Source organism: Giraffa tippelskirchi, chromosome 9, assembly GCF_054371585.1.
Source record: "Giraffa tippelskirchi isolate mGirTip1 chromosome 9, T2T-mGirTip1v1.2.pri, whole genome shotgun sequence".
NCBI lineage: Eukaryota > Metazoa > Chordata > Mammalia > Artiodactyla > Giraffidae > Giraffa > Giraffa tippelskirchi.
This window is the reverse complement of record NC_137283.1, coordinates 22,352,465-22,376,603: the sequence shown is the minus strand read 5'-3', so window position 1 is coordinate 22,376,603 and position 24,139 is coordinate 22,352,465. Positions and strand designations below refer to the sequence as shown.

Sequence of the window (24,139 nt, the reverse complement as noted above, 5' to 3'; positions counted from 1 at the left end):
GTAGTTGCCTTGTGGCATGTGGGATCTTAGTTTTTAAACCAGAGATCAAATCTGCGCCCCCTGCATTACAAGGCCAATTCTTAACCACTGGGCCACCAGGGAAGTCCCTCAGTTAGTTTTTATGAAAAAGTTTTGTCATGTCTCTCTTGTTACTAGGACACTGTTATCCATATAACACATAAAGATTGCTTGGTAGATAGATCCACAAATGAATGAAGGTACATTAAAATGAAAATCTAAATTGCAAAATCAGTGGACAGCCATTTAAAATAGAATAAGGTGACATCATGCCAAATACAAACCAGAGATACATATAATTGTTTGTCCAGGAATTATGCAGTCCAATCTTCATTTTATAGATGAATTTTTAAATTAAAAAATGATAAATGACCCAGTAAGTGAAATGGAGTTATTTCTAGATTTTCTGCTTAGCATTATTCAAAGGTGATTTGTTCCTAACTCCTTCCGTCATTTAAAAAATCTCTATCTGTACCTTTTCCTTTGGGTCTGTTAATCAATATTAGATTTTGATTATGTGACTTGCAAAAGCCTCAGGTTTGAAATAAACAGTTGTCTTTCCCATTATCTCTTAGCTAGTGTGTGTTTGTTAATCTCTCAATCGTGTCCAACTCTTTGCAACCTCTTGGACTGTAGCCCACCAGGCTCCTCTATCCATGGAATTCTCCAGGCAAAAAACTCTTAGCTAGAAGTACCTGTTTTTCACTTCTGATTTCATGCACACCATGAAATCGCCAAGAGCACACCAATCCACTTATCCTGAGCTTTACCTATTTTCAGAAAACAGCAAAAGTATATACTTCCACTAGATTAGAATCCATTTATGGATGCTGGGAAAGACTGAAAGCAGGAGGAGAAGGGGACAACAGAGGATGAGATGGTTGGATGGCATGACTGAGTCGATGGACTTGAGTTTGGACAAGCTCTGGGAGTTGGTGATGGACAGGGAAGCCTGGTGAGCTGCAGTCCATGAGGTCACAAAAAGTTGGACACGACTGAACGACTGAACTGAACTGAACTGACTCAGTTCATATGGACACAGACTCCTTCTTTAACGACCTGAGATGTTTGCTTTCCAAAGTTGGATAAAAGGGTAGAAAGTACTGTTTTGGATACTCTTTAAAGAGGAAATTTTAGTGAGTGGGTTGTTGGAAACAGAATCCACTACAAAATTCCCAGCTGAGATTGTAATCTAGGAGGTACATTCAGTAAATGTTTATGTGCTGCACAGCCTGTGAAACACAATCCTGTGAATGTGGAAGGGGATTAGTTGTCATTCTTTTACCGTCTCTCTTTGCTTTTGATTTGTCTTCTTTATTGTGGTGTGTTTAGTTGGCTTTGTTTGACTTTAAGGTTCAGTATAGAGAAATTTCAGGAATATGGGTGAATTCATAATTTCACTCTGTAGGCACTTATATGACCTTTCAATTTATTTATTATTTTTTATATAAATTTATTTATTTTAGTTGGGGGCTAATTACTTTACAATATTGTAATAGTTTTTGCCATACATTGACATGAATCAGTCATGGGTTTACATGTGTTCCCCTTCCTGGACCCCCCACCCACCTCCCTCCCCATCCCATCCCTCTGGGTCATCCCATTGCCCCGGCCCTGAGCCCTTGTCTCATGCATCAAACATGGAATGGTGTTCTGTTTCACATATGATAATATACATGTTTCAATGCTATTCTCCCAGAACGTCCCACCCTCACCTTCTCCCTCAGAGTCCATAAAATTGTTCTATGCATCTGTGTCTCTTATTCTGTCTCGCATATAGGGTTATATAGGGTCATATGCGTGACCTTTCAATTTAATTCACATTGATTTTCACCATTTTACTCTCTGACATCAATTATGAAATCCTATGTCAGTGAGAAAGTAGAGACTATCTATGTATGAATGTAGTTTTAGGGTTCACAACCTATCTTGGCTGAGCAAGTCCATTTCATTCCCAATTAAAACCATAATGTAAAGGGTGAATTTAAAAACAAATTAGTAGTTTTCATTTTTTAAAAGTGATATATGAGTGAAGTAAAGTTACACAGAAAAAATATCGCTTATGCTTGGAATCTAAAAAAATGCTACAAATGAACTTATTTACAAAACAGACAAGATGGTCAACACCAAAATCAGATTGATTATATTCTCTGCAGCCAAAGATGGAGAAGCTCTATACAGTCAGCAAAAACAAGACCGGGAGCTGACTGTGGCTCAGGTCATGAACTCCTTATTGCCAAATTCAGACTTAAATTGAAGAAAGTGTGGAAAACCACTAGGCGATTCAGGTGTGACCTAAATCAAATCCTTTATGACTATACAGTGGAAGTGAGCAATAGATTTAAGGGACTGGATCTGATAGACAGAATGCCTGATGAACTATGGACAGAGGTCTGTGACTTTCTATAGGAAACAGGGAGCAAGACCATCCCCAAGAAAACAAAATGCAAAAAACTGAAATGGCTGTCTGAGGAAGCCTTACAAATAGCTGTGAAAAGAAGAGAAGCGAAAAGCAAAGGAGAAAAGGAAAGATATACCCATTTGAATGCAGAGTTCCAAAGAATAGCAAGGAGAGATAAGAAAGCCTTCCTCAGCGATCAATGCAAAGAAATAGAGGAAAGCAATAGAATGGGAGACTAGAGATCTCTTCAAGAAAATTAGAGATACCAAGGGAGCATTTCATGCAAAGATGGGCTCAATAAAGGACAGAAATGGTATGGACCTAAAAGAAGCAGAAGATATTAAGAAGAGGTGGCAAGAATACACAGAGGAACTTGTACAAGAAAGATCTTCACAACCCAGATAATCACGATGGTGTGATCACTCACCTAGACCCAGACAACCTGGAATGTGAAGTCAAGTTGGCCTTAGGAAGCATCACTACAAAGTTAGTGGAGGTGATGGAATTCCAGTTGAGCCTAAAAGATGATGCTGTGAAAGTGCTGCACTCACTATGACAATCCCAAAGAAAGGCAATGCCAAAGAATGCTCAACTACCAGACAATTGCCTCATCTCACACGCTAGTAAAGTAATGCTCAAAATTCTCCAAGCCAGGCTTCAACAGTATGTGAACCGTGAACTTCCAGATGTTCAAGCTAGATTTAGAAAAGGCATAGGAACCAGAGATCAAATTGCCAACATCTGCTGGATCATTGAAAAAGCAAGAGAGTTCCAGAAAAACATCTATTTCTGCTTTATTGACTATGCCGAAGCCTTTGACTGTGTGGATCACAATAAACTGTGGAAAATTCTTCAAGAGATGGGAATACCAGACTACCTTACCCGCCTCTTGAGAAACCTGTATGCAGGACAGGAAGCAACAGTTAGAACTGGACATGGAACAACAGACTGGTTCCAAATAGGAAAAGGAGTACATCAAGGCTGTATATTGTCACCCTGCTTATTTAACTTATATGCAGAGTACATCATGAGAAACGCTGGGCTGGAAGAAGCACAAGCTGGAATCAAGATTGCCGGGAGAAATATCAATAACCTCAGATATGCAGATGACACCACCCTTTTGGCAGAAAGTGAAGAAGAACTAAAGAGTGTTGTGATGAAAGTGAAAGAGGAGAGTGAAAATGTTGGCTTAAAGCTCAACATTCAGAAAACTAAGATCATGGCATCCGGTCCCATCACTTCATGGCAATAGATGGGGAAACAGTGGAAACAGTGTCAGACTTTATTTTTTTGGTCTGCAAAATCACTGCAGATGGTGATTGCAGCCATGAAATTAAAAGACACTTACACCTTGGAAGGAAAGTTATGACCAACCTTAGGCAGTATATTAGAAATCAGAGACATTACTTTGTTGACAAAGGTTTGTCTAGTCAAGGCTATGGTTTTTCCAGCAGTCATGTATGGATGTGAGAGTTGGACTAGAAAGAAAGCTGAGCACCAAAGAATTGATGCTTTTGAACTGTGGTGTTGAAGAAGACTCTTGAGAGTCCCTTGAACTGCAAGGAGATCCAACCAGTCCATCCTAAAGGAGGTCAGCCCTGGGTGTTCACTGGAAGGACTGATGTTGAAGCTGAAACTCCAATACTCGGCCACCTGATGCAAAGAGCTGACTCATTGGAAAAGACCCTGATTCTGGGAAAGATTGAGAGCAGGAGGAGAAGGGTACAACAGAGGATGAGATGATCAGATGACATCACTAACTCAATGAACATGAGTTTGGTTGGACTCTGGGAGTTGGTGATGGACAGGGAGGCCTAGCGTACTGCGGTTCATGGTGTCGCAAAGAGTCAGACATGACTGAGTGACTGAGCTGAACTCAACAAAACAGAAAGACCTACAGATATATAAAACAATCTTATCATTACCAAAGGGGAAGGGTGAGGAGGGATAACTTGGGAGTTTGGGATGAACATATACACACTACTGTATATAAAATAAACAACAGGGACTTACCATAAAGCACAGGAAACTATAGTCTGTATCTTGTAATAGTCTATAGTGGAAAAGAACCTGAGAAAGAATATATGTATATAGCTGAATCACTTTGCTGTATATCTGAAACTAACACAACATTGTAAATCAACTATTCTTCAATAAGAAATAAGCTGTACACACATACATACATACATACATACATACATATATATATATATATATAATGCCATTTTGTCAGAGATATTCCTTATAGCATTATTTATAATTATAATAAATTTGCTAAAATATTTACTAATTTCAAAATGGTTGAAACAATAAACAGCCTATCCTGCAGGTTATAGAAATTTGTGGATAAAAATATAAGCCTGTATTATATTTAAGTAGAGAAAAAAGAGAAATATCATATATGTAGCATGTTTGCTCTACTGCAAAACAAAACAACTGAAAAACTATGAATCCAAAAGACAGGGAGAAATTATACTAAAATGAAAATAGGAATTTTATCCGAACACTAAGAAACTAAAGATAATTTTGTTTTGCTTTGGTTCCTTCTTTCAGCTTACCTGAATTTTCTGTATTTCCTATACTAAACATGTATCACTTTTATAGTAGAAAAAAGAAACCTTCCAATTAGCATGGATTTTCCTGCTTGCACTCGGCTTTCTAGTGAAACTAGGGAGATCTGAAAACCTTTTTGAAGAGGCAGTTTCAGAGCAGGCTGCAGAAGTAGGCCCCTCCGTAAGTGTCTTAAGAGATCTAACCTCAGTGCTTCCCAGCTGAGTTCAGTTGCTCTGTGAAGGTTCACATTATGAGTGTTTTCATCTTTTCATATTAAAAATGACCTCCTTGCCCGAATCTGAGCCTCCCAGATGACTAAGGCTTGCCGGGCATAGCCTAAGAAAAAATACAGCCAAACTCCTTAGTATTTCATCCTGCCCTTGAATTCTATTTCTCCTTATGCTCATAGGCTTTGTTGTTCTGTTTTGTTTTCACTGTCTAGATCCAACAAAGGTAATGGTACCTCCTTCCAGCATGGATGTCACTGTTGGAGAAAGTATTGTTCTGCCGTGCCAGGTAACACACGATCACTCACTCAACATCATATTCACTTGGTCATTTAATGGACGCCTGATAGACTTTGACAGAGATGGGGACCACTTTGAAAGAGTTGGAGGGGTAAGTATAAATATCAGATTATCCACAGTAAATGCAATGTGCAACTAAAGTGAGGCAAACAACTTGTTTAGACCAACTTGAAAGGAAATATAAAGTTATTCTTTGATGATTTTGTTCAAACACCTTAAAAAACTCTCGGTTGACATCTGCTTTTTTTTGCATAAATGTGGCCCTGCTTATTGAGTCACTTGTTTGCCAGTCCTTTTCTTAACCCTCATAATCCTTAACCCTACAGGTTAGCTGTTCATTTCTGTATATGAATGAGAAAACTCTGGGTCATGGGAGATACATGGCTTGCCTTGGCCTCATTGCTACTAAACTGCAGGTCTCAGCTTTAAACTTCAAATCCCAAATACTCTGCCCCATGGTGAACCATATGCCATGGAACTGAATTAATAAAACACCTCGAGGACAGTTTACTCGTATGCTTTTAGACTGCTGACTAAACACCCTTTGGCTCTTGTAGAATACTCATCATTGTGAGGTTAGGGTTCTCTTTCTTGAATCTGAAAGTCTGATTAGATTGTTTATTATCTCCAAATAATTTGAATTCTAATGACTGAATTTTCCAAAAGCCTTAATTATTTCCCATAAAAAATACATGGTACCATTGAACTCACACCAAGAAAACATTAAATTTGGAAACAGTCTGAATCTATGACAATCATTTTCAAGAATAATTTTTCTACCATAACATAGCCCTACTTTCCTATTAGTAATGAAGATTCAGGGGGAAGGAATACATTGGGAGATTGGGATTGACATATACACACTACTATATATAAAATAGATAACTTATAATGACCTACTATATAGAACAGGGAACTCTACTCAGTACTCTGTAATGGCCTCTATGGAAAGAAAATCTAAAAAAGAGTGGATATATGCATGCATAGCTGATTCACTTTGTTGCAAGTAAACACAACCTTGTAAATCAACTCTACTCCAATCAAAATTTAAAAAAAGATTCATTCCAGCTGCCATTATCATGGAGGGGACCAATCAAAGACAGCAGAATATAAGCATGAGGCTGTATTGAAAACACTCCCTTCCTCCATGCTCCCAAATGAATCTGATTCGCCCATCTCATCTTATCCCCATTTCTTATATTGAGAATAAGTGGACTAAAGCTTATAAATTATCTGTATGATATGTTGACCCTCAACATATTCTTCTCAAATATGGTGCTATTCCTATTATTTACATTCTTTCTGCCTTTCTCAAACAATACGTCTCTACTGAATTACCAAACACCCAAAATAATTTCTGTAACTATTTTCTCAAGTCTCTCAAGGATTGTGTATGACTGGTACCATTTTAAATGCAGGAGAGAGAAGTTATTTCATTACCTCAATGGATGACTTGAGTCTGTCTATTGATTGTCCCTTGGAACTCTGGTTGAGAAAAGCTGGTTAAAATTGCCATTATTAACCATTCTGGACCACTTTGATATAGTTCAGCCTAATAACCTTGACCAAATAAAGAGTGATATTAGCTATTTCACATCATTGAGGATACTAAATACCTTCAGGTTTAGAAACCTAAATAGCACAGTGCCTACCACCAAAAATAGTTTGTGAGAAATTTTAGTGATTGTATTCACTGAAGAAAGAGTAATATTAGTTCTAATAACATGAGAGTATACATTGAGAAAACCTTCACAGATTTAACAGAATATTTATTTTCATAGTAAAACCAATGTCTTGGGCAGGAGAGATAATAAAAATATTCCCTCGGGATGGCACAGGCAACAACCAATCAGAACAGCTACCTGGGCTATCAAAGTATAAATTCTGCCAATAAGACAGATGTGAACCTGATGCTGAACCACAGAAAGGTGGGCTGAAGCACAGGTAGAGACACCTCTGATGGAGTCAGGCACTGATGACCACCTTTTGTAACGACCTCTGTCCATGGAAGCACTCTCAATAGCCTTTCATATGGCAAGCGTTTGTCTCTTTTATGATACCAGTACTAAGTGCCAATCAGTCATTGCTAAAGAATTAAGTGCAAGATTTGGGACATCACTGCAAATTGTGAGAGCTAAGTATATTAGCCACCAGGATCATTAATGTCTGTGCAGTTAGTGCTGGACAACAGAAGAGGTAAGGAAGCAATTCTGAAGTTAAGCCCATTTTGCAGTTTCTACTTGCCAGGTCAGTAGGGTGCAGATGACGTTTGGTAGAACTAACCTATTGCAGTTTTTAGAAAAGTTATTATTTCATTGTCCTCTGGTCACCTCCAATGGTTCTGTCAGGAGCAGAGTAGACCACAGCATTGTTTAGTTCTCTATGGTATGAATGTGAATGTAGATCTCAGTAAATAGTGTGGTCTGAATGACTTCAAAGGGAAAGAGAAAGTTATTGTGGTCTCCTTCTGTGAGCCTCTTACCTCAATCCCAACTTTATATTTCTTTTCTTTGTTTCACTTTTACTTTAAAAACACAAATAGGGAAAGCATACTCCAAACCACACAGTCACAAAATTCTGTTAATGGATACCTGTGTTCTGAAATCTCCAGGCTACCACTAGCTTCTTTGAGCTTCCAGCCTTTGGTGAATAAAACAAATTATTGAGATAGTGTAGCTATTTATTTTAAACCACTATGACTTTGTACCTTCACAACACACACTCCCTTATGACGCATATTTTTTGTTTAAGTCTATGCTCAAAATCCTAGTATATGAAATGTGTTAGGTAAAGAAGTATTAATAGCCATGGTGATGATGATGCCTTACACATGCAAAATGTCTAATCATTTATCAAGCATTATCATATAGATCTGCTCTTTAATCCTCAGAATATCTGTGAAATATGGTAGCAATTATCCTATTTTACTAGCAGTTATAAGCCTTCATGAGTAAATAGAATCTAAATGAGAATCCAAGTGTTATAAATTTAAAAAAACAGATTTAAGTTTACAAAGAAAAGCACAATTCTTCTTGAATTAGATTTAATATTTTTGACATAATTTTTTCCCAAAGAAAACTGACCATGGCCACCCCTAATACTAGTTTAAATTTACCTGTGCTTCACAGTTTTCAGGATTTCACATACACATACAATCTCATTTGCTTCTCACAAGCTAGTGTCATAGGCAATGCATCCTTCTTTCATAGGTCAGTGAACTCAGGCCCAGAGACATTAAGAGACTTATAGGAAGTCACACAGCAAGGATCAGCCCCAGACAGCTAAGTTTCAAAGCTTCAGCTCTTTCTTGACAACATGCTTTTGCACTTCTTCTAACCCTATTTGTAACTATTGGCAGGTCTATATCTTTCATTGCCCTGAGTAAATATGTAATATGTTGTACTGAAATCAAGGATGAAACCAAGTATACATTAATTTAGAATAAGATCTTTCCAGATGACAGCACAGCATTCTAGTAAAAGAGAGGGATTACAGCCTGACCATGTGAGCTCACCGCCTGGCACTGACCAGCTAAGTGACTCCAGGCAAGACATCTAGCCTTTCTGTGCTTGAGTTTCCTCATCTGTATAGTAGAAATAACGAAAGTGCGTACCTCACAGGACATGTCAGTACTCAGTATAATACATTCCTGCCAGATATTAAATACCACCAAGTATATCCAATGTTAGTGTCATCTGAAAGAATAACAATAGGGCCAAAATAACCTATGTTACCTTGCCATCCTTCAAGATTTAGAAATAAGTATAGCTTCCTGACTCTGAACCCTAAGGTGTTCTCTTGCTCAAGCAGCCATTCTCCAAACTTCTGATAAACAGATCTGTGAAGCTCTAAGGTGTGGCGGTGTTTTTCAGTTTAATTGCCAGCTTTGTGATGGCCTGTAGCGGCATCTTCTCACATTTACTAAAAGTATTATGCTGGTAAATGGTGTATAAATATTTCTAGGGCACCTCAATATCCATACCAGGTTGTAATGAGTCCTATTCATCTGCTGATCAAACACACATTTGGCATCGGAAAGCAAATTAGCCCCGTTCTACACTAGGGGATGCAAGATTTCCTTAGAGAGTCTGCTCCTCATAATTCTTTAATTCAAACCGAGGAGCAATCAGGAGCTGGCTGTAAGACAGGGCTGTGCAGTAAAATACAGGTGCCTCTGAACGTGGGCTTGCTTCCCCTTTCTATATAAAGAGTTCCCAAGTACTGCAGTGCCAGCAAAAGCTGTAGGTTGAGGGCATATCTGAAGAAACCCATGGGACTAGATCAACAACCACTTTATGTACATTTCAGTGCTTCGAAGGGAGCTCTCCTCAATGTTGTGTGGCAGCCTGGATGGGAGAGGAGTTTGGGGGCGAATGCATGCTAAATCGCTTCAGTCATGTCTGACTCTTTGTGGGCCTATGGACTGTAGCCCTCCAGGCTCCTCTGTCTATGAGATTCTCCAGGCCAGAATACTGGAGTGGGTTGTCATCCCCTCCTCCAGGGGATCTTCCCGACCCAGGGATTGAACCCGAGTCTCTTATGTCTCCTGCATTGCCAGGCGGGTTCTTTAACACTAGCGCCACCTGGGGGAGAATGGATATATGTACATATATGACAGTCTCTTCGCTGTTCTGAAACTATCACAGCATTGTAATGGGCTATACTCTAATATAAAATAAAAACATTTTAAAATAAATGCATTTGAAAAAATAATCAGTTTAAGTGCTTCCAACATGGATGACAAACTGCTCCAGAGACGCAGAGGCCAGACACCTGAGGTCTTGTCCGAGGTGTGTCCTGAGGATATTGCTGTTATTACCTCACAGGCAGGCTCACGCATTTTTAATAGGCCATGGCTTTCATCGCTAATGTTTTCATCAGCCAGTATAAAATAAATCTATTAGTCACAGTGTCCTTCGTGTGATAATGATATTTAGAGCTCATTAAAAAGTAATTGTAGCCACTTTCCCCTACTTTATCAGCAGGATTCAGCTGGTGATTTGATGATCCGAAACATCCAGCTGAAGCATGCTGGGAAATACGTCTGCATGGTCCAAACAAGTGTCGACAGGCTGTCTGCCGCTGCCGACCTCATCGTGAGAGGTATGGGAATTGGGGGTTTCATTCTTAAAATACTTTTGTGATATCTACTCCTGTGCAGAGTTCTAAAAGCCTCAGTGGTTTAGAATTACCAGGAAAGAGTCAATAGAAGGAAAACATTGTTAACAGTGTTAAGAGTCTACAGAATTTTTGTGTACATCTGTTTCTCCCATAGGGGATCAGAAAGTGCAGAGCAAATCCACTTACTCTCTACTGAAAAGAACTCCTCTGAAAGCCCCAAGTGCCATGATTTACAGTGTTGGAGTTGATAGGAACGTCAAGAAAAACTGTAGATGAAGAAAAGTAAATGGCTTAGAAAAGGATCACACTGTGCCTTTTGCTGTTCGTCTAGGCTAAACAAAATCAGTATCTTAGATCACTGATCTAAGACTGACTTAAGTAAAATCGTCACCAATTTTCCCCAGGGTTTTCCCCATTAAGTGGTTAGTTCTGTCCAGTTTCTACAATGTGGCTTTAGAAGGAAATACCTCCTGACTGCCTAGGTTGTAGTAAATCAGGAGGTAGTTGATGTCAGAACTGACATTTGTGAGATTCTTTTGCATATGACGAACAAGACCTAACTTCAGCCTCATGGCTGTGAATGACTTGGCTGACTGAGTCCTACCAAACCAATGTGTAAAGGAACAGTAAGTGAACTTTAAGAAATATTTTTAAATTAAAATTCGGTCTTTGTGAACCAATGTGTATGTATGTGTGTATATATGTATGTATGTACGTATATGTGTATATATATATATATATATATATATATCAGAATCAAACTGATGCTTGCTCAGGGGTTTGATGAAGTTAAATGCAAAGCCAAATCAGAACATCAAAATAATTTTTTAGACAGTATCTCCTTCACAAGTACAGTAAGTCCCCTCCATACAAATGAGTTTAATTCTGAGAGCATGTTTAAGTCCAATTGGTTTGTAAGTCTAACCAAGTTAACTTAGATACCCAACTAACACAGTCGGCTGTCTAGTACTGTACTGCAACAGGTTTATAATACTTTTCATATAAAACACAAACAAAAATAAAGAAAACATTTTTAATCTTACAGTACACACCTTGAAAAGTACTGTAGTACAGTACAACAGTTGGCATGTGGGGGCTTCAGCGAGTGAACAGGCAAGAGGAGTTATTGATTGGAGGAGGGAGAAGAGGTGGGAGATGGTAGAGCTGAAGGATCGTCAGCAACAGGAGAGGAAAGGCATAACGTCATTCATAATGAGCCTGACGTTGATGGAACATATATCTGCATCTTTGAAAGTTTGCAACGTGAAGGTTCGTGTGTAGAGGACTTGCAGTACAATAAGTGATTTGATGATCCGAAACATCCAGCTGAATACTGATACAAGTGTTTGCGAATCTAGCCAGCAGAATTTTAAGTGTAAGAAAACAAAAATCCAGGTGATACCAGATTTGGAGGCAGGATAAATCTGAGTGCACAGAGAACAAGATGTTATTGGAAGCAATAAAAAGTGTGGCTGCATCCTCTGCACGTAGCATGGGCGGGGGTGGGAGAGGTGTGGGAGTCAGCAATTCAAACTGATGTCAAGAGAGGTTAAAGAAAGGTATCTTTTCCATCTGGTCTACTTTGATTCTCCTTTAAATTGCCTTAAAAACCTTCCTGTAATGGTACGGATAAGGGCCAGATAAGAGAAAAAGCTTCCAACCTGGGTAGAGTTACCCAAAGAATAACTGAGGGGACCGTGTTTATTTCCATTTTAAAATACGCCAGAGCTGGTCTGCTCTTCCCTTGGGGGCGAAGGAATTCTGTGGCTGAAAATGTATCCTCTATTTAGTTAGGATAATGTTCAGATCAGCAGTTTAAGCACCAATAAATTAGAATCATAAAAATGTAAATCAGTAATAGTTGAATTTCTTAAGTGATATTGTATACTTCATTTCACAGAAAATAACATTAAACACCAAGAAGAATCTGCAAATGCTGTCTAAAAGAAAATCTAGCATAATCAGTGAATAAGGCCAATAAATTAATATGCCACTTTAAACCATAATCTTCGGTTTTATCTCCTCCTGCCTCTGCCCTTGGCAGCTTTTCTTCACTTTGCCGAGAAGAGGCAGATATACACTTCATTGACCAGTCAGGGATTTTTGTATTTGAAACTAAAAGCTTGAAGTCTTGCATTTGGCTTCCTTGTTTTTCTGTTACTGCTTTATTTAATCTAAAGCACACGAACAGCAGCTAGAAAGGCCAGTCTTCCCTGAGAAAGATGCAGGAACACCAGGCGTAACACCTGCATCCCCTCTGCTATTACCTGTGACACAAACTCGTGTGAGCCCCAGCCCACGTTAACACTCTGCTTAGAGGATAAACATATGCTCATTTTGTCATTTTGAAAGAGAGACCCAACTTCCCCAAAACAAATGGGTAAACATTCTGTGACGTATGAACGTATCTACCGTTGGGTGCGGTGGGTAGCAGGAACATAACAAACAGCAAACCCCACTGTGAAAGTACATCTTATCTCCAGCCACCTCCTTCACGTGCTCCTTCTGGTTGCCAACAGTGGGCTCAGCTCTTCCTCCATCCATTGAATTCATTGAGGGATTTGGAGAGGAATGCTTTTCTCCTTTGTGGTACTTTGATTCTAAAGGCCATGGAAGGAACATCTGTTTTTAAAAAGGATGGGAGTGCTGGGATAAGAAAGCTGGTGAGGAAAAAGAAAATTGTATTATTATCTTCTGGACTTTCTGTGGTTAATAAGAGTCCTGAAGACCAGAGGTTATGCCAGCTCTATCTAGGTGGCATTAGACTGACGTGCCGAAATGTCGCTGTGGAAAATTAATCAGTGCCAGCATGCAGACTTGGAGACCTTTCATTCAAGAGTAGGAGGGAGAAGATAAATTTAGCCTCACCTGTGGGTCTATAGAAAAAGGTTTTTTAAAAAAGGAAAGAGAAATTTAGGGCATCACTAAAAGGGTGCAGAAGTGAATCCAAGAACAAAGTGTTACTTACAGAAACTGCCATTAACTTTTCAGCACTCGGTGAAAGGTCTCTTTCTTCCCTGCCCCTGTGCTGTGGCCCCGGAGTATTTTGGCAGAACATCTGATCACTCTCCTGGGCCTCAGCACATCCCTCTGCCCCCTGGGAAGATCTCCTCACTCCTATCTAACACACAGGAACTTTGTCTCTCTGTCTCCCTCCCTTGCATTCAACTTCTCTGCCGAGGTGGTCACTCATTAGAAATGCCTTTAACTGCCTGCTAAGAGCTTTTCATATTGGAATCTAGGACAGCTTTGGATCTTTGCTCCGGCTCTGTGTTATTTTGCGTTTGCCTGCCAACCACTTTCCAGCTGTTTCTTTATGTTTTTCAAGCCTTCATTTAAAACTGATTTCCTCCCATTTCAGTGGTCTAAGCACAGTGCTCTGAGCACATCCAGAGCAGAAGTAGAAAAATACAGGTGTGACTTACAGAAACTGCAGATGTGGGTCCTCAGGCTCCAACCTGATTTTGAAATTTCTTTGAAGAAGCCACAGACTTCAGTTTCTTGAACATGAGCCACTTTTCACAGCAGTTCCCTTGCACATGACTGTGTTTTGGCATTTGATGTGGACATCCCAGTGCAGCTGGACTATGCAGAAAAACTCTGTGACCCCAAAATTCTAAAGTCATTTTTGCTCACACCATCAGAGGTAGAAATGACCACTTCCAGAAGACTCAAATCTTCATTTATCACCACTGCATCCCCAGATAACAGTGTCCAATTCATAGTAGGAACCTGTAAATATATGATGGATGGATTATTGAACTTGGTCCCTGGTAGTACCCCAATATTCTCCTTTGGCATCTGGAAAAAATATTCTATTGTAATTGTTGAGTACCTATTAGATTGTCCTATTCTGTAGTAAACCCCTGGAGGGAGGAGCCCAGACCATGTTTCACTCATCTATGTAGTTTCAGAACCTAGAAGGAAGACAGGCACCTCACGGGTATTCAAAAAGGAATTGTCAAATGTTGAACTTGGGGGTGGATGATGAATCAACAGTTGAATAGAGTGTTGACCATTCAACCGAGTGGTCACTTCCTTGGACATTTGAACACACTGCTCCACTTCTGAGGGTCTTGCTCTTTCTCAGGTCCTCCAGGCCCCCCAGAGGCCGTGACTATAGATGAAATTACAGACACCACAGCTCAGCTCTCCTGGAGACCCGGGCCTGACAACCACAGCCCCATCACCATGTATGTCATTCAAGCCAGAACTCCATTCTCTGTGGGCTGGCAAGCGGTCAACACAGGTACTATATTGAATCTCTGATTCTGGTGTCTCACTGGGGCTTCGGGAACTCAGCAGGATGGACACAGCTGTGTAGCAGAACCTGAGGAGCCTCTTGTTTCTCGTTCAGACACATTGCTACAGATGAGACTTTCGGGTAGCGTTTCCCAGACCTCAGCCCACTATACTATCATTTATTTAATATTTTTCTTTCTATTGATTGACATTTGCTTGTTCTTTAATTTGTTCTAAGCCACAGTGTCTAAAATGATATTAGGTCTTGACAGGGGTGGTGGTTTAGTTGGTAAGTCATGTCCGACTATTGCAACCTCATGGACTGTAGCCTGCCAAGCTCCTCTGTCCATGGGATTCTCCAGGTGAGAGTACTGGAGTGGGTTGCCATTTCCTTTTCCAGAGGATCTTCCTGGTCTGGGAATCGAACCCTGGTCTCCTGCATTGCAAGCAGATTCTTTACCGACTGAACTATGAGGAAGTCGACAAGGTCTTGTGTTGGTTTTATTTTTAAAACATTTTAGAATACATTTGTTATAAAGATAAAATGCATCATCTATCTGTGCATTACCTGAAATTGTCTGTGTACCTCTAGTGGTGCACTTTGAAAAACAGTGGATTGTGTTACTCTATAGTCACAGTCTTTGTAAAGTTTATACCCAGCTTTCAAGAAACCTGTATCTAAGGACTGCATGGAGACTCTTGACTTGCTGTCATTTTTTTAGATGGATACATTTGAGTATGAAGAGGCATGAGGTTTTGTTAAAGAATACGTGAGTAGGCCTACCATTTCTGCTCCTGTCTACACCTCTCAATTGACTCATTTTGTTATTTTATTTAGGTTTTGTTTGAGGAAAAAGAGAAACAAACAAGTAGTTATTGTAAGCACGTTGCACACTTCTCTGGTTTTTCCATTTGAGCATATCTGATCTCAGAAATGGGTTTCTGTGTTTCCAGCTGAATCACTGATTTTCTCCTGGGTCACGGGAGTGTTATAGGAAGAAAGGAAAGGAAAATCTGGAAATTAAGGAGATATGACTTCTAATCCTGACTCTGCTAATCAGCAGATTTCTATACATCTTTGTTTTCCTCTTTTGTTAAAATGGGCAAAATAAGAACTGTTATGACCCTATACAGAAGTGATTGTGAAACTTAAAAAAAAGTAAATCAGTGCTTAAATATGATGAAGCAAAGGAGGGGGAAGAAGATATTGATATTCACAACAATGATAAGGATAGTATACAAAAGAAAACAGCTACAGCTAGAATTGGTTGAGCCCTTATCTAAATGCTTTTCTAGAGTGTTCTCAACTGCACTGTGAATAGATATTGTTATTAGTTTTATTTCACAGTGAGAAAACCACAGGATGGAAAGGTTAAGCAACTTTCCTAAGGTTCTTTGGCTGCTAAGAGTGGATTCAGGATTAGAATCCAGGTTGTCTGAGCCCACACTGTTCACCTTTGGACGGAAGGACTGTATACATGTGGTCCCAAGGAGGCTGGAGGTCACTGAAGTCTGGTCACTGGGGCCTCAGCTTTGTCACAGGGACATCCCCTGGGCCCTTTGGGAAATCTTTATGGTAATCAGTTCAAAACCCAAAAGGTTGCACAGTGAGTGTAGAAGCCGAGTCCAGGGCTCTGTGGCTTGTGGCTTCAGGCAGTGAGCCCCGTCCTCTGTGAAGGAGGCCTTCCCCAAATCCTGCTGAACGAACACTGTCAAATGCTGCCTCTCTGATCCCACTTTTTGTGTTCTTCATGGACCGTCTGTTCTACATTTGCAGCTTCTTTCTTTCGATATGCTAATACAATTCATTGACAGTAGTTGTATGGATTTATAACATTATTACTCCATTGTTATCATAATGGAGCTTGGGCCATGTGGTCCAAGATACAAATCCACTATGAACTTGGGTGAGTCCTTTGACCTTGATGTGGTACCTTTTCCTCATCTATAAAAATGAAGAGAATAGGTTTACCTTATTCCTAGGGTAGTTGTAAGAATTAAACAATGTACCCAGTCCTGTTCAGTAAATACTGAGAAACATGTGAGGTGAGAGAGAACAAGAGTGATTACAGTCAGGTAGCCTTGGGCCTTGGAGACTGTCTTTTGTGGTATCATCTGCTGGTGTGAGATTTGAGTTGATTGGTCTGGCACGGAGTGGTCTGGCATGACCTCTGTGCAAGGGCTGTTTGTGCAGCTGCCCTCAGACCTGCGGTGGTGCCTTGGATACAGTGACAGTGATGATGGTGATGAACTAAGTTCCAATCTTCCTAACGCAGAATTCTATGAAACATTCTCACCTTTTTTTAAACCTTGTAATAACTAAAGTTTATGGCATATAATTTTGAATTCCTTTTAATCAATATTTTATTACATATAATTTTGAATCACAATCACCAATACTTTTTCTTAAATTGGGACAAGTAGTAAAATCAACTATTTCACTTTCTTTCGATGTCTTTCAGTCCCAGAACTCATCGATGGGAAGACATTCACAGCCACCGTGGTGGGTCTGAACCCCTGGGTCGAGTATGAATTCCGCACAGTTGCAGCCAACGTGATTGGGATTGGGGAGCCCAGTCGGCCCTCTGAGAAGCGGAGGACAGAAGAGGCCCGTGAGTAGCACCCCGGATACAGCAACTGCTGCTCCTTAGGGAGAGGCTTTGAATCACCCTGTTCTTCAGCCCTAATGAGGTTCTATGTTAACACATCCTTCCCTGCAATAACTGCAGTCATCAGAAATGAGGCCAGTAGATGCCCAGCTTATTAACCAGAAGGGAGTATCTTTTCTATTGTTGTTTTTATTCGTTAATTTTTGTTGAAGTATATTTGATGTTCAGTATTATACAAGTTAGAGGTGTACAGTTTGGTGAGGCACAGTTTTTAAAGGTTACACTCCATTTATACTTATTATAAACTATTGGCTATATTCCCTATGTTTTATGATGTATCCTTGTACCTTATTTTGTACCTAATGATCTGTTCCCCATACTTCCCTACCCTTACAACATCCCTCCCCGACTCCTGTCCCCACTGGTAACCACTGGTTTGTCCTCTCTCTCTTTCTGTGAGTCCCAGCACTGAGTTTCAATCCAGGGTTATATTCTCACTCCTCACTGGGTTCCCTGGTCCAGGGAGAGACGCTTGTCTTAGTTCCCTCAAATGCCACATCTTTCTTCATTGGTTCTTTGCCGCCAAGACTTTCCTACCAGGATTATTATTTTTTTAAAAGTACAACCACACTTCAAATGCTATCAACTCACAGGAATCTCAAGTGACAGAGATTAAGTTCTTCCGAAATGTCCAGTCAGATTGTCTTAGGGCATAAACCCTTCCCAAAAGCTAAAGCTGGCAAATGAAAGTGGTAGTCACTCAGTCGCTCCTGACTCTTTGCAACCCTGTGGACTGCAGCCCACCAGCTTCCTCTGGCCATGGGATTTTCCAGGCAAGGATACTGGAATGGGTTGCCATTTCCTTCCTGCTAATTCCTGCAAGCCCGATCCACAATCTAGTAGGAACTTCTGTGTACACAGCTTGGGCGAACACAGGGAGAGAATAGTGTAAATCCCTCGGCATTCCTTGTCTTTCTCTCACATGGTGTGGAAGGCCCAGGTGTGTATCTCTGTGAAGATCCCAACCATGATGAGACCAGTGTTTGTCACTGTTGTTGTTCAGCCGCTCAGTCATGTCTGACTCTTTGTGACCCCATGAACTGCCACACACCAGTCTTCCCTGTCCGTCACCATCTCCCGGGGTTTGCTCGAACTCCTGTCCCTTGAGTCAGTGATGCTATCTAACCATCTCATCTTCAGTGTTTGTTGAAGAAAGAGCAAAGTCCCAGAGCAAATGGGGCCTCTGACCCTACTCTTGGACACAAATCCATCTGGATCTGTTTCATTGTCTTTATCCAAGGGGACATACCCAGGCACCACATCTCTACTCCAGCCAGACATTTTCAGATTCTGTCTGGAGTTGTTCACTGAAGCCAATGATGATAAACCAATAATCCCCTTGCTTCCTTGCCCCCTGTGAAATCATAATTTAATTAATTCCTCTCAGCAGTCCTGAGGAGAAAGCTAGCCATATTTCCCCTCTTTTACAGAGAAAACTGGGGATCAAAGAATTTAAGCGCAGTGAGCCAGAGGTCAACCTCTGTCCACCACTTCCTTCAACACCCAGCTCACAACTCACGTTGCTCTGAGAAGCCAGTAGCCCAGCCCTGCTCTGAGCAGCCTGCGCTGCCGAAGGCCACTGCACGCCTCCATTCTGTCTGTGCCGCACTGTTGTTGGCTGTCGACGTCGCTCTGTAATCATCCTGCATGTGCTCCCACCCCCCAACTAGACTGTAAAGTCTGCGTGGGCAGAGTGTGTATCGTCTCTCCTTCGTGTGTTGCCGTGTGGTTAATAAATGCCTGCCCAAGCATTAGAACCAGAACCTCAGTCCTTTTCTCATCCCCCTGAACCTCAGCCTCTAAGGGTGGAGCTGAACCATTGTTCAGCCTTGTCAGATAATAGATGTGCCTTGTTGAATGGGAAATAGGTCACTATGGAATAGCAGTTCCCTTGGTATATTTCATTTCTGTGAACTGATGCTTTAGACCCCTTGATCACACCATTTCTGACCTCAGAAAACAAAGCCATGCACATCCGAGTATTTGTTTAGACCAGATCACCTCAGCCCAGCCACCCTCGTGGCCCTCCTGGTCTTTGTCACCTGACATGACTTGTTTTTGTCTCCTCAACAGTCCCCGAAGTCACCCCAGCTAACGTCAGTGGTGGTGGAGGCAGCAAATCTGAACTGGTTATAACCTGGGAGGTAAATGAATCGTGAAACAACAGCAACACACATTAGTCCAGGCTATCTTATCATTTTATTCTGTGTTAAACATATCTAGGAGGTTTCCTCCTCTGTTTTTAACAACTAAAATCCATTTGAGTGCAGACACTCCCTTTCACAATGTTAATGGTCAGCAGGAAGAGATGATGTTTGCCCATCGATTATGGAGTTAAGTTTTAATTCAGTTCATCACAGAAAAAACAATCATGAAAGGGAAGACAACACAAGAAAAAAAGTGTATGTAATATTATACATTATAGAAGTCTGGCTTAGAGAAAATCAGTTTTTTTTCTTTTTTTCCTGAATTACTTGAAGGCCAATTGATCTAAAACCTCTGTGCACATTAGACTCTGTGTGTCAACACGATTTCCTAGGGTTGACTTTGTTGCTGGAGCCCTCTTGTGTATGGTTATTTTTTTAAAAACATAGAGGTTTATTAGTCACTCATTTATTGAAAGTTGATTTTGAGAGAGGAAGTCAGAGTCTCAGCAAGAGTTCTAAATGTTTCTGAAGGAGTCTAGACAACAAACCTGGAAGTTCATATCTGTCCTTTAATCAAAGCCCCAGCAGTGAGATAAAACACTCACCCTTTCCCGCTCAGCACTTCTGAGCTGAGAGGGAAGATTTGGGCTGAGCAAGATGGTCCTCACTTCTTTGGTGAGAGCTGCTTCGTTGAGTATCTTTATGACGCTGGAGGAAGAATCATGTTGGATGGTACATGTTGGAAATGCTGGTTTTTAGATCAACTGTCCAGTGTCCCCCACCATCATTTCCAACAATTTCAGAGTTGGGTCTCCCACCTCAGGAAGCCAGGCTCTCCACTGCAGGTTTACAGTGATTTTTTAAATCCCTGCTGCAGTCCCCTCTGAATATCAAAGCTAGACTGATGGCGAGTCCCAGACTGAAGACTCTACAAAACCCACGATGAGATAGGATGGAGACAAGATGAGGGTGTGGGTGGTGGTGGAATAAAACAATGTGGCATTTGAATCGAGCTACTGCAGTCTCTGAAGACCACCTCTCTTCTTTCCCAGACGGTCCCTGAGGAGTTACAGAACGGCAGAGGCTTTGGTTATGTGGTGGCCTTCCGACCCTATGGCAAAATGATCTGGATGCTGACGGTGCTGGCCTCCGCTGATGCCTCCAGATATGTGTTCAGGAATGAGAGCGTGCGTCCCTTCTCTCCTTTTGAGGTTAAAGTGGGTGTCTTCAACAATAAAGGAGAGGGCCCTTTCAGTCCGGCCACGGTGGTATATTCTGCAGAAGAAGGTATGATGTTTCTTCAATTCTAAGATATTGATTTTATTTATTTGTTTATTTATTTATGGCTGGTCTGGGTCTCGTTGCTACATGTGGTCTTTCTAGGTTCAGAGAACAGGGGCTACTCTCTAGTTGTGGTGCGTGGGCTTCTCATTGCAGGTGGGTGGGCTTCTCCTGTTGCTGAGCATGGGCTCTAGGGTGTGAGGGCTTCAGTAGCTGCTGCTCCTAGGCTCAGTAATTGTGGCTGGTGGGCTCTAGAGCACAGATTTCAGTAGTTGTGGTGCCCACACTAAGTTGCCCCCACACACACCCCACATGTAGGATCTACCTGAACCAGGGATCGAACCAGTGTCCCCTGCATTGTAAGGTGGATTCCTAACCACTGGACCACAAGGGAAGCCCTAGATGTTGATTTCAGGATGTGCTGTCAATTTAGTGCTCTACCCATAAATTGAAGGCATATCCTAACTTGAGAAAAGTGTAGTATGAAAAATACATTTTCATTGTCTTCCACCAATCTCTTAGAAAGACAGCAACTCCATGATATATAAAAACAAGTGGATATCCATTATTAATTCCATTGCTAAGGACCAAAATCGCAAGCACCATAGAAGATCTTCCATTTATATATAATATTACTTTCAACAGAATTATATTTTATACCTTTAAGTGAATGCCAAAATATAATTTGCATTTCCTGTTACCACTTTTGATATGTCATAGTATACTCAAAAATTATTCTGTTAATGAGTAGAGAGTCATGAAGCAATGTGATTGTTCTCATTGCCACCCATGCTGTTATCACGTTGAGGGGTTCTCGTTCACTTTTACTGCCTCTGTGCTAGCATTGCTCTTAGAATGCCTTTCATAATGGTCATTTCCATTGGAATTCACCTTCATTGTTTCAAAGCTGATGTTCAGAATGAGACCGTGTTAAAACAGTTACAAGTTGAGTCAGCGATTTGGAGTAAGTGAAGATGCAGTCCATTCTTCTGTGCAGAAAGAGAAGTCAGCCCCTGAGACTCAACAGTTCTCCATGATCTCACCCTCACCTCTCTTTTCCGCTTCACTTCCCTGCATGATCCACGCTCCAGCCATAGCCAGAGGATTTGCAGTTATCCAAAAAGCTTGAGCCCCTAGCATATGCTTCAACTTCTCTTAATGTTCTCTGCCTTGCCCACTTTGTGATTTCACAGTTATCTTTCAAAATTCAACTCGAACAACTAAGGCCTTCTCTCATGTACCCAGGCCAGCTGACTGAGTTGCTTCTCTTTGTCCTTGTACCCTAACATTCCTCTGTTGTAATTCTCATCTCAATGTATTATAAATTTTGAGTTATAGTTTTATATTCTCACTAAGGTATATTTCTTGAGGGCCAGATAAGATATTTATTTTTTCACCTTTGTGTCACCAGTGTCTGAACATGTATGCCACACAGACCCCTAATAAATACTGAGCGAATTAACACACAGATGGAATAATACATTATTATAAATAGACATAACCTTAGTGGCCTCCACCACCAGCATGTTCTGGAACATAATGTGGATTTCAGAGGGAGCACACAAGTTACTGTTAATGGTTCTAGGTGAACCTTTAAAAATATCTGCTAGTTATATATTGGTTTGAATTACATCCGAAAAAAATTACAACCATCAAATCAAAACCAGAATTTCATGAAGTTACAGCTCACAATATACCTAAGCTTTTCCTTAAGAAAGACCCCTGAAAGGAAAACCTTCACGTAAAAATTCTACATAGCTCTGGCAGAAATCTGGCAAAAAGAACTGAAATGTGAGGGACAGACTTGGTCTAGACTCTCTTTTGCAGCTGAGGATGCTGAGGCCCAGAAAGCCTAAATGACTTGTCCAAGACATACAGCTGGCGGTGCAGAACTGAACTGTCACCCAGCCCTCCTGTAACTTAGTCAAGTCAGTTGATTCTCTTGTTTTCTGTCTCTCTCATTTTCATAACGGCAAGTGGAACTCTCACCTATGACAAATGCTAATTAGAAGGATGTATATTAAATAAATTGCTGGCTAGGAGAACTTGGCTCTTAAACTTAAGTTTCCTGGTTTATTTCTCTTCCACTTAACCCTAAATTTAGAAGCCAGAGACTTTGAACAGCTCTCTTCAGCACCGTCTCCATCACCACCCCCTCCCAGCCATTAATCCTGGGTCCTCTGTGAAGTGAATGTTTGGGTCATGATCAGTAAAGATTAGTCTATAATAATGGATTCTTTGCACCTATGATGCCAGTATCCAGAAGGCTATTTTGATATAGTTGATAGAGTCGTAAATTTTTCCACACTCATCTGCAGAACCCACCAAACCACCAGCCAGCATCTTTGCCAGAAGTCTTTCTGCAACAGACATTGAAGTTTTCTGGGCCTCCCCCATGGAGAAGAATAGAGGTCGGATACAAGGGTATGAGGTAAGCAAGAGATGGGTGACTTGGTTCTGGGTAAGGTCTCTACCCCTCAGTGAGAACTTTCCAAACACACACTGATGGGAAAAAGACCTTGGGTTCCACGTAGAGACATTGCTTTTAGAGAACAGTGGCTTCTAGAGGAGCATGAGTGAAAGCACTACACATTCTGCTGTGAGCTTACTCGTTTCTGAATTACAGAGATCTCTGTCTAAACACAGGCAAGTCTAAGCATACCTAAGATGGTTGGCAAATTGAGCTTTGATTTCTGATACACCCAGCATCACTTGGCCTCAAAACAGGGTGGGGGTAAGGGAGGGAGAAATAGCAACAATGGTTGTGCCAGTTTACCATCTCACTCTGAAGCTCAGAACAAAGAGGGAGCCTTTTCTTATTGCCAGTTATTTCTCAGTGCACACAAAGGTCTTGGTTCTGAAGGCTCTGCTGATGACTTGCTATATAGAAAATTAACACTGTCATAAGAATCTTGTATGAAAAAAAAATCACATTGGAGATATCCCCAATGGGTATGACATCCAAGGTCTTCCTTTGTGTTTTCTCAGGTTAAATATTGGAGACATGATGACAAAGAAGAAAATGCTCGAAAAATACGAACAATAGGAAATCAGACATCAACAAAAATCACCAACTTAAAAGGCAGTGCCCTGTATCATTTAGCTGTCAAGGCATATAATTCTGCTGGGACAGGCCCCTCCAGTGCAACGGTCAACGTGACAACCAGAAAGCCGCGTAAG

General features: G+C 40.8%; 1 protein-coding gene across 1 annotated transcript in view; it reads left to right on the top strand.

Moving 5' to 3' along the window:
- CNTN4 (contactin 4) overlaps positions 1-24,139 on the top strand; it is a 1,007,382-nt gene that overhangs the window by 966,873 nt on the left and 16,370 nt on the right. The window contains exons 15-22 of the mRNA XM_081528227.1: positions 5,415-5,590; positions 10,485-10,602; positions 14,711-14,869; positions 17,325-17,474; positions 19,605-19,675; positions 20,731-20,965; positions 23,278-23,390; positions 23,948-24,134. Coding sequence (XP_081384353.1) covers positions 5,415-5,590; positions 10,485-10,602; positions 14,711-14,869; positions 17,325-17,474; positions 19,605-19,675; positions 20,731-20,965; positions 23,278-23,390; positions 23,948-24,134 — 1,209 coding nt within the window. The remainder of the gene's footprint in view (positions 1-5,414; positions 5,591-10,484; positions 10,603-14,710; positions 14,870-17,324; positions 17,475-19,604; positions 19,676-20,730; positions 20,966-23,277; positions 23,391-23,947; positions 24,135-24,139) is intronic.